General features: G+C 50.2%; 5 protein-coding genes across 5 annotated transcripts; 2 read left to right on the top strand and 3 right to left on the bottom strand.

Moving 5' to 3' along the window:
• Positions 1 to 20: 20 nt before the first annotated feature.
• Positions 21 to 1049, top strand: YALI1_F27686g (uncharacterized protein; the record flags this gene model as incomplete). Its single annotated transcript, XM_505679.3, has 1 exon — positions 21 to 1049. One exon carries the CDS (start codon positions 21 to 23, stop codon positions 1047 to 1049), a length of 1029 nt encoding a protein of 342 aa, XP_505679.1.
• Positions 1050 to 1437: 388 nt separating this feature from the next.
• YALI1_F27667g (uncharacterized protein) lies at positions 1438 to 1905 on the bottom strand (the record flags this gene model as incomplete). Its single annotated transcript, XM_505678.3, has 1 exon — positions 1438 to 1905. The coding sequence occupies one exon, from the start codon at positions 1903 to 1905 to the stop codon at positions 1438 to 1440; it is 468 nt and encodes a 155-aa protein (XP_505678.3).
• A 324-nt stretch (positions 1906 to 2229) lies between these two features.
• Positions 2230 to 4587, top strand: YALI1_F27663g (uncharacterized protein; the record flags this gene model as incomplete). The annotated part of the gene is made up of 1 exon (XM_505677.3): positions 2230 to 4587. One exon carries the CDS (start codon positions 2230 to 2232, stop codon positions 4585 to 4587), a length of 2358 nt encoding a protein of 785 aa, XP_505677.1.
• Positions 4588 to 4725: 138 nt separating this feature from the next.
• Positions 4726 to 11124, bottom strand: YALI1_F27574g (uncharacterized protein; the record flags this gene model as incomplete). The annotated part of the gene is made up of 2 exons (XM_505676.3): positions 4726 to 11011; positions 11090 to 11124. 2 exons carry the CDS (start codon positions 11122 to 11124, stop codon positions 4726 to 4728), a joined length of 6321 nt encoding a protein of 2106 aa, XP_505676.3.
• Positions 11125 to 11496: 372 nt separating this feature from the next.
• On the bottom strand, positions 11497 to 13006 carry YALI1_F27556g (uncharacterized protein; the record flags this gene model as incomplete). Its single annotated transcript, XM_505675.3, has 2 exons — positions 11497 to 12591; positions 12917 to 13006. The coding sequence occupies 2 exons, from the start codon at positions 13004 to 13006 to the stop codon at positions 11497 to 11499; spliced, it is 1185 nt and encodes a 394-aa protein (XP_505675.1).
• Positions 13007 to 14711: the final 1705 nt, after the last annotated feature.

Below are 14711 nucleotides of genomic sequence, written 5' to 3'. Positions count from 1 at the left end.
CATCACATTATCACACCACCATGGTCCACAAAGCCGAGTACCTGGAAGAACACGAGACCCAGATCTCCTCCATTCTGAGCGGCGGTTACGCCCACCCTCTGTCTCGACAGTGGCAGCAGAAGAACCGCCTCACCAAGGATATGTTCATCTATCCTCTTTTCGTCACTGATGATCCCGAGGAGGAGACTCCTATCAGCTCTCTTCCCGGCCAGAAGCGATGGGGCGTCAACAAGCTGGTGCCCTACGTCGACTCTCTGGTCAAGAAGGGCCTCCGATCTGTCATTCTTTTCGGTGTTCCTATGAAGGAGGGTGTTAAGGATCTTGAGGGAACTGCTGCGGATGATCCCGAGGGACCCGTTATTCAGGCCACCAAGGCTCTCAAGAAGGCCTTCCCTGACCTGTTTGTCATGTGTGACGTTTGCCTGTGCGAGTACACCTCGCACGGTCACTGCGGCGTTCTTCGAGAGGACGGAACTGTTATCCGAGACACAACTGTGCGACGTTTGGCTGCCGTGGCTGTCAATTACGCCAAGGCAGGAGCTGACTGTGTGGCACCCTCGGACATGATTGACGGTCGAATCCACGACATCAAAAAGGGCTTGCTCAAGGCCGGTCTTGCCCACAACGTCATGGTTATGAGCTACACTAAGTTCTCCGGAAACCTGTACGGACCTTTCCGAGAGGCTGCCTGCTCTGCTCCCAGCCACGGAGACCGAAAGCGATACCAGCTCCCCGCTGGCGGTCGAGGTCTCGCTCGACGAGCTCTTGCTCGAGACCTGGCCGAAGGTGCCGATGCCGTCATTGTCAAGCCTTCCACCTTTTACCTGGATATCGTGGTGGACGCTGCTGAGATCTGCAAGGACGTGCCTATTGCTACCTACCAGGTTTCCGGAGAGTACGCCATGATCCACGCAGCTGCCGAGAAGGGCGTTGTTGATCTGGAGGTGATGGCCTTCGAGGCGGCCTACGGTAACCTGCGAGCCGGAGCCAACCTCCTTATCTCTTACTTTACCCCCGACTTTCTCGAGTGGTTGGACCACCACCACTAAGGTGACACTACTAAGACGACAAGGCCCGATGACGAAGTAATGAGACCATGCCCCTAGAGTATCTAGATAATTATTGATGAAGAAACGAGAAGATATATTACAGCAGCAACGCCCTCCACTCGTGGATCCAACTACAATACAGAAAAAAGCACAAGTACAGTCCTTAATAGTGTATGAAGTATCTACAGTACCGGTACTTGTACATACTGTAGCGTCTGACATTGAAGGAGGTACTGCTGCACTCGGACAATCCCACTACGAACAACAAATCGAATAGGTAACATTCTATACATAATTTAGTCCGACTATCCTAACCATCGGACCCTACTGTCAAGATTAGTTGACACCCTCTTCCTTCCTTTCTCATGCTAGTGTACATTATAAATAACTAATCCTCGAGCTTCTTGACGTCCTTGACAATCTCGTCAAAGTTCTCCTTGTACTCGACCTTGGTGTCGGCCTTTTTACTCTTGCCTCCGCCGGGAACAATCATGACGGTGGAAGTGGGTCGCTTAGTAGCACCGGCAGCTCCGAGATCCTCCTTGGAGGGGATGAAGAGGTAAGGAACACCGTTGTCCTCACAGAGAACGGGAATGTGAGAGACGACATCCATGGGAGAAATGTCTCCAGCGATGATGACAAGACCCTTCTCGCCCTTTCGGAGAGCCTTGACAACCTCCTTGACACCTCGCTTAACGTGCTTGGCCTTGGAAGCCTTCTTCACGGTCTTGAGCACCTTCTTGTTGAGCTTCTTGGGGGCAAGAGGCTTGGCGAAGGGCAGCAGAGCCTCCATTCGAGCGTCGTAGTTGTCGACCTCGTCAATCTCAACGGTGATATCTCCCTTGTCTTTGCCCATTGTTGTAGTGTGATGTGTGAGACTGCAGGATGAAAAAAAAATTTAGCTACAGCGCTTGAAAAAACTTATTAGGGTTCAGAGGTTATGAGCATCCAGGAATACATGCACACAAGATCAGAATTAAAAAGTAAACAGATAGACAGCTTACGGACATGATTACTATTAATGATACCATTATTGGGTTATGAGCCGTTTACACACTCCTGATAAATTTTTCAGATCCCCAGCTCCTCCCAAAACAATCTACCCTAACCACGACGCCATGCATTACACAACCTTGATATATCAGTAGCACCATTCGTTGCGACAGATCAACCACCAGAGATGAAGTTCTACATCGATGATCTGCCGGTGTTGTGGCCATACCCTCGGATCTATCCCGAGCAGTATGCCTACATGTGCGACATCAAGAAAACCCTGGACGTGGGAGGCAACTGCATCTTGGAAATGCCTTCAGGAACAGGCAAGACTGTCTCCCTGTTGTCTCTGACAGTGGCGTACCAGCAACACTATCCCGAGCATCGAAAGATCATTTATTGTTCCCGAACAATGTCGGAGATCGAGAAGGCTCTGGCTGAGTTGAAGAACCTCATGAAGTTTCGAACTGAGACTCTAGGCTTTGAGGAGGACTTTAGAGGGCTGGGTCTGACCTCACGAAAGAACCTGTGTCTGAATCCCAATGTGCGATACGAAAAGAAAGGTTACATTGTCGACGAGAAGTGCCGAGCCATGACATCTGGAATTGCCAAGCAGAAGCTGGCTGCAGGAGAAGACGTTACTCTATGTGAATACCACGAGAACATGAACGACATTGAGCCTCACAACTACATTCCACCTGGTGTTTTCACCTTTGAGGACATTTTGGCGTATGGCGAGGAGCACAAGACATGTCCTTATTTTACTGTGCGTCGAATGATGGCCTTCTGCAACGTCATCATCTACTCTTATCATTATCTACTCGATCCCAAGATCGCCGACCGAGTTTCCAAGGAGCTGAGCAAAGACTGCATTGTCATTTTTGATGAGGCCCATAATATCGACAACGTCTGCATTGAGGCTCTGTCTGTCGACATTACTGAAGACTCCTTGAAACGAGCCACTCGGGGAGCAAACCATCTGGCCAAGAAGGTCAGTGAGGCCCGATCCAGCGACTCTGAGAAATTGAAAAATGAATACAACAAACTGGTGGATGGATTGCGAGATCTGGAATCCGGAGAACAAGAAGATACGTTTCTCGCTAACCCTGTGCTCCCTGAAGATCTTATTTCGGAAGCTGTGCCTGGAAACATTCGAAAGGCAGAACATTTCGTGGCCTTCTTGAAACGATTCATTGAATATCTCAAGAGTCGAATGAAGGTGCTTCATGTCATTTCCGAAACCCCTGCATCGTTCTTGAAACATCTTCGAGATTTGACATACATTGAACGAAAGCCTCTTCGATTCTGCGCTGAGCGTCTATCGTATCTGGTCAGAACCCTCGAGTTGACTCACGTCGATGATTACACTGCTCTCAAGGAGATTGCTGTGTTCGCCACCTTGGTGTCTACCTACGACACCGGCTTCCAGCTCATTCTGGAGCCCTTTGAGACCGATCAGGCCACCGTTCCTAACCCCATTTTGCATCTTACATGTTTGGACGCCTCCATTGCTATCAAGCCTGTCTTTGATCGGTTCTCAAGCATCATCATCACATCCGGTACCATCTCCCCTCTAGATATGTACCCGAAAATGTTGAACTTCGAGACTGTGGTTCAGGAGTCGTACACCATGACACTGGCACGGCGAGCCTTCTGTCCTCTCATTGTGACCAAGGGTTCAGACCAGGTAGCCATCAGTTCTCGATTCGAGATCCGAAACGATCCTTCAGTTGTCCGAAACTACGGTAACCTTCTGATTGAATTTTCTAAGATCACACCTGATGGCCTTGTCGTCTTCTTCCCTTCATATCTTTACATGGAGTCTATCATTTCCATGTGGCAGACTATGGGTATTCTGGACGAAGTGTGGAAGTACAAACTCATTCTGGTCGAGACTCCTGATGCTCAGGAAACCTCTCTTGCCTTAGAAACTTACCGAACTGCCTGCTCCAACGGTCGAGGCGCTGTCATGCTCTGTGTCGCTCGAGGAAAGGTTTCGGAAGGTATCGATTTCGACCACCAGTTTGGAAGAACTGTGCTTATGATTGGTGTTCCTTTTCAGTACACCGAGTCGCGTATCTTGAAGGCTCGTCTCGAGTTTTTGCGAGATAACTACCACATTCGAGAGAACGACTTCTTGTCTTTCGATGCCATGCGCCATGCTGCCCAGTGTCTGGGACGAGTCTTGCGAGGTAAAGATGACTACGGTGTCATGGTGTTGGCTGACAGACGTTTTGCCAAGAAGCGAAACCAGCTGCCCAAATGGATCAACCAGGCCATTTTGGATGCTGACACAAATCTGTCCACAGATATGGCTCTAGCTGCAGCCAAGAAGTTTTTGCGAACTATGGCCCAGCCTATGAACAAGGAAGACCAGGAGGGTGTTTCAGTGTGGTCATTGGAGCAGCTTCAGGAGTACCAGGGATCCAAAAAGGATGGAGGTTACCGACTTGCCCCCGAGGATGCCATGGATATCGATGAAAAGGATCTTGAAGAGGGTCTCAGAGAAGTCGAACAAGCCAAAAAAGAAATTGCTGCTCGATAACAACGGTACGTACAGATATCCGTAGCAGCATATAATATAACAAGCATTATTTAATTAAAACACAAGAGCAGTCCACAGGCACAGTCAATGCAAGGTTATACAATACAATAATAATATACATAATTTATGATCATCCTCTTACTCCTCCATTTCAACCTCTTCCGCTTCCTCACCCTCAGCCACAGTCACTGTGAACTTCTTCTCGGCATCCGCATCAACATACGAGTCGCAAATGCACCAAACGTGACCACTGACCTCTCCATGCTCGGGGAACGAGACATCGATGTTGAAAGTCTGGGACTCGAGAGGCAAGGTGACTCGCTTGATACCAAAAATCTGCTTTGTCTTGGTATTTCCAACCACGATCCACCAGTTCTCCGTCTTGGGCTGGGGGAACAGGGGAGCAACCACCTCCAGATTAGCACGCTCATCCTCCTCGTACACATCTCTCTCCACAGTGACCTCGATGGTTCCGACATCGTTAGTAGCGTAAGAGTCAGCAAGCTCATAGCTGAGCTGAATACTTGGGTAGGCGTCCACAAAGTCAATGACACGCTTGAGTTGCTTCGCAGTAAAGTTGAGAATGCCCTTGAGCTTGTCCTCGTCCAGCTCGGAAATGTCTCCGACTGCCTCAACCCCCGCCCCCCTGAGATCGTCGATGATTTCGGGAGTGAAAAAAGGCACCTGTCGCAGAGGCGAATCAGACTCAAGAGTAGCTTGAACAACCATTTGGGACAGGTCCATTGCGTACATGCATGATTGATGGCCCTCAGAAGCCAGAAGATCAACAGAGGCAGCCAGCAGGGTAGGCAGCAGCTGGACAACCTCGGCCTGATCAGCAGTCAACTCCGAAGGGAGATTCAGCCGAGCAATATGACATTGAGCCAGCACAAAGGCCTTGAAAGCAGGAGTGAGAAGAACAGCAGAGTCCAGCTCGGGAAGCTTCCAGGGGATGTGGCCATAAAGACGTCTCAACAGAATGTCCTCGTGGTTTCGGATGGGAAGAGAGTCAAACTCAGCTGCAGTGGTGACAGCCTGCAAGATAGATCTATACTTACTCTTGGGAGAGAGGGCAGATGTGAGAGTAGCCATAGTATCGAAAGACACGTTGTAGTAGGATGCAATGGATGCAGCATTGAGAGGCTCCAATCCACCCTCGTCGTCCATCTCGACCATCTTTGCCTCAACAAGCTGTTCTACAGTAGTCTCAGCGAGCTCAGAAAGATAGACGTTGAGAGCATCATCTGATCGGTCAGGGACACCGTAGAAACCAGGATTGGCATGCAGGCGTCGGTACAGGTACGTGTAGGTTAACCAGGCCACAGTGTCATCCATGGACTCTATCACTTTCTCACAGATCTCTGCCAAAAGAGCATCATGTAGGGATGCTCCCAAGTTGGATTCCACAGGAAGAGAATCGTTGAGGAACCGCAGGTAGTAGTCCTTGGCAGCAGCGGGAGTCAGCACCAGGGCGTCGTTGGAAGCCTGTCCAATCATCTGCAAGACCGTAGAGATGGGGTAGTTGACGTATCGGTGCTCAGATCCCTCGTAGGTCTGGGTACCAAGAATGACACTCAGTTGAGAACGAGGCGAGGTCCAACATTCCTCACGGGTAGCAATGATTGTGGAGATGGACTGCTCAGCATACAGTGCCAACACAATCTTACGGTCTCTGGAAGACATGCTGGGGTAGAGGTGGCCAATACCGCTCTGAATGGCCTCCTTGAGAGTGTTGTCAGTCACCTGTGCCATAGCAAGCTCCAAATTGGAGTCCTCAGGAACAGGAGGCACCAGAACTTGCTCGTCCGCAATCGTGGAAAGACCAATGGTCACATCCACAAGAGTTCGACGAGAGTCCACAAAGATCACAGTCTGGGAGTGCTTGGGGGGAGCAAGCTCAAGAATGGCATTGTATGTAGGTCGAAGGAAAGCCTGCATGAGAGAAGGGTGATGAGGGATGGACAACGACTGAATGTGGATATTGGTAGGAGAAGCAGTCCAAGGTTTGAAGTTGTAGGGAGTGGCGTCAAGCCATCCAGCCATATCTACTCCATCGGCAACAGGAACACCCAGTCCGACAATTCTAAGAGGTCGTCCAGCACCACTCTCCTGCAACTGTACATCGATATATCTCATTCGAGAAACGACAGTCTCGTAGGTACCATCGCCGCCAACCAGATGCACGTCGTCGGCAATGAACAGGCTTACAGCTCTGACAGCAGCTCGCTTCTGCCACCGTCGAGACAAAGAATCCCACTGGTTAGGAGTGGCCAAAACCACATCGGAGGTGGCCAGCTTCCGTAAGTCAGCAGCAAGCTCACCAGACAGCTTTGAGAAGGTCTTTCCTCCATGAATCTCGTTCATTCGCTGACTCCAATCATCGTAGCGAGCATCAACTTGGGCTTGTGTGGGAGCCATGTACACAGTCTTGGCATCAGCATCTTCATTCCACAGTCTCAGTAGAGCCAGCTCGGCGAGAACAGTCTTACCAGACCCAGGAGGAGCTCCAACAAAGACGGAGCCGTCGCCCTCCACAAGAGGTCTGAACAGCTGCGATTGGATCTTGTTGAAGAAAGAAAAGTCGTAGAGCCCGGCGCAATCGGCTCGCTTTAGCTCAACAACAGGGACAGGCTGCAGATCAATAAGCTGAGTAGGGGCTGGGAACTTTCCTGGGAAGACAATGTTTCGCAAAGGCACAGCCAGACGAGCGTCGGCGTGCAACCATCTCTCGGAAGACAGAGTCACAAATAGATGAGGAGGTCGGGGGTCAGCAACAGTGACAGACACCTCAATTAAGTGAGTCTCAGTGGCGTAATCTCGCCGTAGGGTCCACGAGTCCGAGTAAAGAATCTTCTCACCGTCTCCGTCTTCCACAGTCAGAGCAAAGGGCTCGGAACCATGGTGAATAGAAACGTCCCACTCAAAACTGGGCTCCACCTCAATCTCCAGTCGCACGAGAGAGGCAGTAACGGGCAGTGCGCGAGCAGACAGCTTGAGCTGGGGGAACTTCTGAAGCATTCGGAACACAGGAGTGCCATATCGAGGAGTTCGGATAGCTTCTCCAACCTGTTCTGCATTCTCCAGCGATAAGTACCGCTTCCAAGGCATAGCAGAAGCCTCAATTTTCTTGGCAACCTCAGCAGGGCAGTCAGGAAACTGACGGAGAGGACAAGAGGATAGCCACAGACGCTGCTCAACCATCTTGCACACGTCAAGGGTAATTCGGGCTAGTCGAGCCCATTTCTTTCTCAGACAGAACTCATAGATGGCTCGGAACAGACGCTGGGCACTTTGGGTCACGTATATCATATCGGATACCAGTGCAAAGCCCTCGAGACTCAGTCGGGAAATGAAAGCCTGAAGAAGAACGTTGATCTTGGCAGTGGAGTCCTCAACGGACTCTCGAACAGGGATGGGTGCCGATTCCAGCAACTTTCCCAACTCTAGCTTCTCTTCTTGGCGAACTCCCACATATTTGAACTCCTCAGAGGCGGAGAACACCTGGAACAGCTCCACAATGGAGAAATGGGGCTTGAGAGAAATTCGGTATGTTCGCATAGACGAGTGAGTGATGTAGTAATGTGCAGCCACTCTACCGAGATCGTTGGCACGCACACGGCCAGTCTTGGTGTCGTAGATGACGAGACCAGACTTGGCCAGGTTGCTGAGAGCCGAATGAACGAGGTCGGCACGTCGGTTAGTAAGAGCGGCATCATCGGGATTAGATCCAACAAGGTATATACCAGGAGAAACAAGCATTCGGACGTAGAGGTAAGTATAACCTAGCCACTGAATACCATCACCCACCGAAGAAACTGTGCCACCGACAACCTCTGCGTTAAGAGAATCCTCCAGCCGTGACATAAGCTGAGACTCAATAGGGAGTTGTTGGTTCATCAGCGACAGATAGTAGTTGAGTTCCCCGTGGGTAGTAATGATGATACCTTCACCAGAGTCGTCGTATCGAGGTCGACCAGCACGACCAAGCATCTGGAGAACGTCCTGAGGAGACAGCTCGGTCCATTGACCCTTGGCAGGATTGTAAATTTGAGTACCCTTGATGATGACGGTATGTGCGGGAAGATTGACACCCCAAGCCAGAGTGGCAGTAGACACCAAAACACGGACATGTCCCTCAGCAAAGAGCTCCTCCGCAGCCTTACGGTCAACCTGTGCAAGACCAGCATGATGGGTAGCGAGACCAGTTCCGATGATCTCTTTCTGTGTGGCATCGAGTTCAGGATCTTGGGCACGCTCTGCAAGAGTTCGACGACTGCCATCAGAGGCACAAAAAAGAGGCAGCAGGCCCTCGTCCATGGCACGATCTCGCAGCATTCGAGCTGTCTTGGCGGTCTCCTTTCGGGAGTGCACAAAGACAATCACCTGGTGTCCAGCCTTGATGTTTTCAATCACTTTGTCGAAGCATGCGTCGTTCATGGCTGTGTATCGCTTGAAAGCTTTCTTCTCGGTGATACCAAGGAACCGCTGTCCCAGAGGACAAGGTCTAAAAGTGGAATCAAAGTAGAAAAGACCTGTCTCACCAACTCGAAGAAACGATGCGACATCCTTGAAGTTGGGAAGCGTGGCAGAGAGACCAACGATTCGAACAGGGTCTCCAGTCTGCTCTGACCGACGTGTTGTTCGCGCAACAATGCTTTCAAGGACAGGTCCTCGCTCATCATGCAGCAAATGAATCTCATCAATAACAATCAGTCTGACGAGGTTGGTGTAGCTGGAATCGGCAGCCTTTCGGGTGATGACATCCCATTTTTCCGGCGTGGTCACCAGCAGCTGAGTCTCTGCAATCTGCTGCTTAGTCAGATTATGATCACCAGTCAACTCGGACACTTTCAATCCCATGGAGTTGAGTCGCTTGCTGAACTCTCGGACCTGCTCCTGGACCAGAGCCTTGAGCGGGGCAATGTACACCATCTTGAAGTCATTGGTTCTAAAGCCTCCATTGGGAGCTCTGAAATGAGACAGGCACCGCAGCATGGCCAGGAATGCAACATTGGTCTTACCAGCACCGGTGGGTGCACAAATAAGCATGTTGTCGTCAGATTCGAATGCACAGGGGAACACCTTGCTCTGAATTCGATTGAGAGACTTGGTATCAGAAAAGCCAACATGTGTCCAAGAAGGCATATCAGCGATTGATACCACCTTCTCATTAGCATCAGGGATAGCTCTTTCAGGAGCAGGAATGACAAACTCTTCGTACTGACTGGTGCTGTGTTTTGTAGTGTTTGCTGGGAGCTTGACCTTCGAAGATGTCAGGAGTCTAGCACCCTGATCAAACACAAGTGACTGTGTATCAATGTATCTGGGAACGTAAGTCTGAGAAGCATCTTCTGTGACGTCCATATCCACATCTTCCGAAGTCTCCGTTTCACCGTGTAGCTCAGAGACGAGAGATGCCAGTCCCAAAGACGTCATCTGCTTCTTCACAGTGTCCTTCTCAGGTCCATCGGCTCGCTGAAGTCGTGTAATCCAAACAACGCGGTCTCTGTTATGACACAGCTTGGCGACAAAGTCGAGATGGTCGAAATCAAAGGCCTCAGACAGTTCGTTCTCAGTCTCACGCAGAGAAGACTCCCCGGCAAGAATATCAAACACCCGACGAGATAGATCAATACTCTCCTGTTGATCACCACCGACTAGGGATGCAATTTCACGTTGTAGCCAGAACGAGTCGATTTCTGTAGCAGGGATTACGTCTGAATCGGACTCCTTGGCAGCCTCCACAACAGTCTGCTCCACGTCCATATCTTCCTCATCCTCGCCCTCCCTCTGAGCAACAGGCACACGTCGAACGTAATCGCCGTCCATATCACTCAAATCCTCATCATCTTCGGAAAGGTCCATGGCGTCCTCGTCGTCGCTTCCGTCGAAAACCACAGCCACTCCGCTCTCTCCATCGTCAGCCATCTCCTCGTCCTGATTCTCAGCATAGTCAGTAAGACGAGCAGCCAAACTCATGGCCTGGTTGAAGTCCGTGTTGGATAGTTTTCCAACAATGCTCTCTATCTCCTTTTGCCGCTGCTTGTCCTGCAGCTTCTCGTCTCGTAGAGTAGCGATCAACTCGTCCGTAACAGCACAGATAGTCTCGTGTGATACATCCCCAAGAACACGCCCCGTCCATGCCATGAGCAGCTCAAACGCTTCACGAGTTTGAGGCATTTGTGGAGTGTACAAACCGCTGGAAGAGTAGACCGAAGTAGGCTTGGAAGTCATTCGTTCCTTGCGTGCCATCTTTTCCTGCTGTTGACGAACCCCAGCATCCGGAACCTCCCGTCGCACACCAGATCCCATATCCTTAACGTTGATCTTTCCCACTAAAGACTCGGGAATAGCCTTGTCTTCGCCACTCTCTCTGTTGATGTGCCTTCTATCGGCCTGCACCACAATAGAGGACATCTCCTCGCTGTAGTTAGTAAGTGATCCAGAATGGCGTTTGTCACACAAAGCCGAGTCATATCACACCATCCCCTCTAATACTCACTATTTGTAACGAGACATGTCATTGTTGTTCGACATGATGTGCTTGGTGTCGTGGGTGTTGCGTGAAGGATTTATTTCAGCGTAGATGTGCTTATTTTCTGAACCATATGCATAACAAGATGTTAAAATTGGGTGGTGAGCCCACAGTGCAGCAGGGTCAATTTACAAGTAGAATATACTGCAGATTCTACGACAGATGCTTGTACTAGCCCGAGTGCGTGCCTTCAAAAGGGCAAAAAATGATAAAATAAATGGGATAAATTCTTTCTCACTTACTATTCACCATGTTTCTCTCGCAACATTTTCCACAATCACTTCAAGCTCACCCAATCTATGTACTGTACTCCTGCTTTCTACTCATTCTCAGAAAACGACGGCTCGTACATTAGTAATTACATTCTACTCTACTTAGTTCTTAAAGTAGTAGTCCTCGGAAGGGATTCGGCCTCGGATCACAGGAGGCTCGGTGCCGGGAACGTAGATATCCTCAAACAGAACCTTGGCAGTAGCCTCGGGAGCAGGGTCGGACTCAGCAAGGGCAACCTCCTTGTCAACCATAGCTCGAGCAGCCTTGTCCACAGACTTAAGCTCGTCCTCAGTGGCGAAGTTAAGCTCCAGGATGTGGGCCTTGAGACCAGAAATAGGATCGTTGTGGGATCGCATGTACTGGATCTCCTCTCGGGTTCGGTAGGTGGTTCCGGGATCGGACATGGAGTGACCACCGTATCGGTAGGTCTCGAACTCCATGACGAGGGGACCCTTGCCGTGTGTGGTCCACTCCTTGGCGAACTTGGCTCCCTGGTAGACGGACAGAATGTCCATTCCGTTAACCTTGAGACCGGGAATGTACTGACCTCGCTTGTAGTACTGCGTCAGGGCAGAGGATCGAGCAGCAGCGGTACCCATTCCGTACTTGTTGTTCTCGCATGCAAAGATGCAGGGGAGGTCCCAGAGCTTGGCCATGTTGTAGGCCTCGAAGATCTGACCCTGGTTGGAAGCACCGTCACCGTACAGGGCAAAGGTGGCCTTTCCGGTCTGCTCGAGGTACTTGTGGGCGAAGGCGAGACCAGCTCCGACGGGGACCTGGGCTCCGACAATACCGTTTCCTCCGTAGAAACCCTCGGTGAACATGTGCATGGATCCACCCTTACCGTAGGAGACACCGGTTCGCTTTCCGAGCAGCTCGGCGATGATTGCTCGGACAGAGGCACCTCGCATGTAGGCGAAACCGTGGCATCGGTAGGCGGTGATGACAGAATCGTCGTGGTCGATGGCCTTCTCGATACCGACGGCAACAGCCTCCTGACCAGTAGACAGATGGCAGAAACCTCGGATCTTCTTGGCCTTGTAGAGGGCATCAGCAGCCATCTCGAGTCGTCGGACGGTCACCATGTCCTTGTACATTTGCAGAAGCTCACCCTTGGTCATCTCGAACTCGAGAGGAGGGGGAGAATCAAGCATGTAGGTGGTGTAAGAATCCTCCTTGAGCGTGATTGTGCATTTCTGGGGTTAGTATACGGTCGATTGAAGCTGTTTTGCCACGTTTTGTGATGGATTGCTGGTGGGTGAGGAATAATTTTTCCGGGTGCATGCGTTCCTAGAGGTTCGATTTTCTCTAGGCCCGTTTCTCATTAACAATCTCAGCAGCGTCAACGAGACGCCACCGCCAGGGGTAATGGCATCCGTAGAATCATTTCCGAGGGGTCCCGCGTCGATGGCATGTCTGTGTCGTCCGTTTCGTCGTGTTTCGTGAGGCGTATGTTTCGGAAAAACTCCCTGTAACCCAAATCCACGACACCCCAACGCAATGGGCGAAAAAAATACTCACCTTGTCGGCATCGTCAGCGATGGAGTATGCTCGGACCTGGTGGCCGAGTCGGCTGGTGAGCCGTGTAGATCGTCGAGCGGCAGTGAGCATGGTCAATTGTCTTGTTTTCACACGGACTGGATTGAGAAAAGCGCCACTTGGATGAAGTTGCAGGTTCTATCTGTGTGTTGTCAAGTGAGGAGAGTCAATTTTAGGTCTGCTATGGGCACCACCACAACCCACTAATCGCTCACACCGGAGAAATGTCCCACCAACCTTATTTTTCTGCGCGGATATTGAGTACTGTTGAGCGTGTGGGGGTCTAACAGAGAGAGAGGGAGGGAGGGAGGCTAAGCAAGAGAGTGGTGATAGATGGTACGCATATTGGAGAGAAGTGATGAAAGAGGAGAGCGCACGATACTGTCATAGTTATAATACTATGATTCGGTCTCTCCACTGGGATTTCGCTGAAACCCCTATATTCTCTCTCGCGTTTTTATTTTCACCCAGTAGCCCCAATATACACCTCCTGTCACACATACATCAAACGAGAGGCTCCCATACGGCTGTTGAGCTCGCCGACTGGTTGGTGCATTTCTCGTGGGTGGGGGGCCAACCTGGCTTACTCTATACAGAGATATAGCCCCAATTGAGACCGTGCCTGGGAGCAGTTGACACGGCACAATTTCTCGGATCTGTACTTCCTTGTCAATGCGTTTGAGTCAACAACTTGTGTTTGCTACGATATATATCTATCGGCTATCGACTTACAACAGTTCAGCATTCCGAGTTGGGGCTGAACACAGCTCAGCATTCAGATAGGGTGGGTGCCTTTTCGCTTTGGCTAGTGTCGTCTACAAGTAGTCCGACCAATCACAACATCGTACTTGTATTTTCTTGGATCATTAGTTGAACTGAGAGCCCATTTTCAACCGTTGCTGAGACCTGCTGGTGTGCCCAACAGTTATCTCGGAGGGTGAGCGAGCTCCCAGATTGGCCATTTCGAAAGACTGCCTTGAAGTGCCCAATACGTCAAATTACTCGTACTTGTAGCTTGCATGAACGCATCAATGTGCAGCTCGCTGCATTTGTGGCAAGTAGTCTGGAAAATCTTTTCGTATATCGATACTGTTTTGGGATAATATTGGTTGTCTGTCCATCAGAGCATCTGTCTCTACCCCATTCGCCATGTTCGTACCAGTAGTCTCCGGTGGAAACGGTTTCATCCAGTTCTAAACCCTCCTGTCTAACTCCGACGACGTCAGATTTTTCGCTACAGTAGCTCAAAGAATGCATTCAACAGCTCGCTATTGGTATGTCCGAAATGTACTGGTAGGAAGAGAGAGAAAACTTTAGCCTGGGAAAAACTTCAAGAGCTCCCTGGGATCCTTTAGCGAGGAAAGTATTCGCGACCACAAAAAAAGGTCACCTGACTCTACACCCAAGCCAAGATAGCAGATGGATATTAAAGTGTCAGGATCTACAGGGATACGAGCTGTGAAAATCAGTCTCATCTGAGAATTGTTGTCAGATGTGAATTCATTTTATACAGAGAATGGCTAGACGGATGGACATCTACCTAAGATAGAAGATTATAACATATTGCACGGGATCAATCCTTTCTTGTGGTACTTCCAATACCCCGCGTAACTGTACGGATGCATGGTGTTTGTTGTGGTGGGGCTCCGATACTGTAGAGACGATAGCTGAGAGTATCGTACAGACGGGGGCATGGGAACTGTACAGTAGGTAGGCGCCCCCCTTGTTGTATCAAGCGAACCGATAGTGAAAAATGATGTATCATACCTGATGAAGA

This window comes from Yarrowia lipolytica, chromosome 1F (genome assembly GCF_001761485.1).
Source record: "Yarrowia lipolytica chromosome 1F, complete sequence".
In the NCBI taxonomy this organism is placed as follows: Eukaryota; Fungi; Ascomycota; class Dipodascomycetes; order Dipodascales; genus Yarrowia; species Yarrowia lipolytica.
The sequence above is the reverse complement of the archived record's forward strand: the minus strand, read 5'-3'. Positions and strand labels throughout refer to the sequence as shown.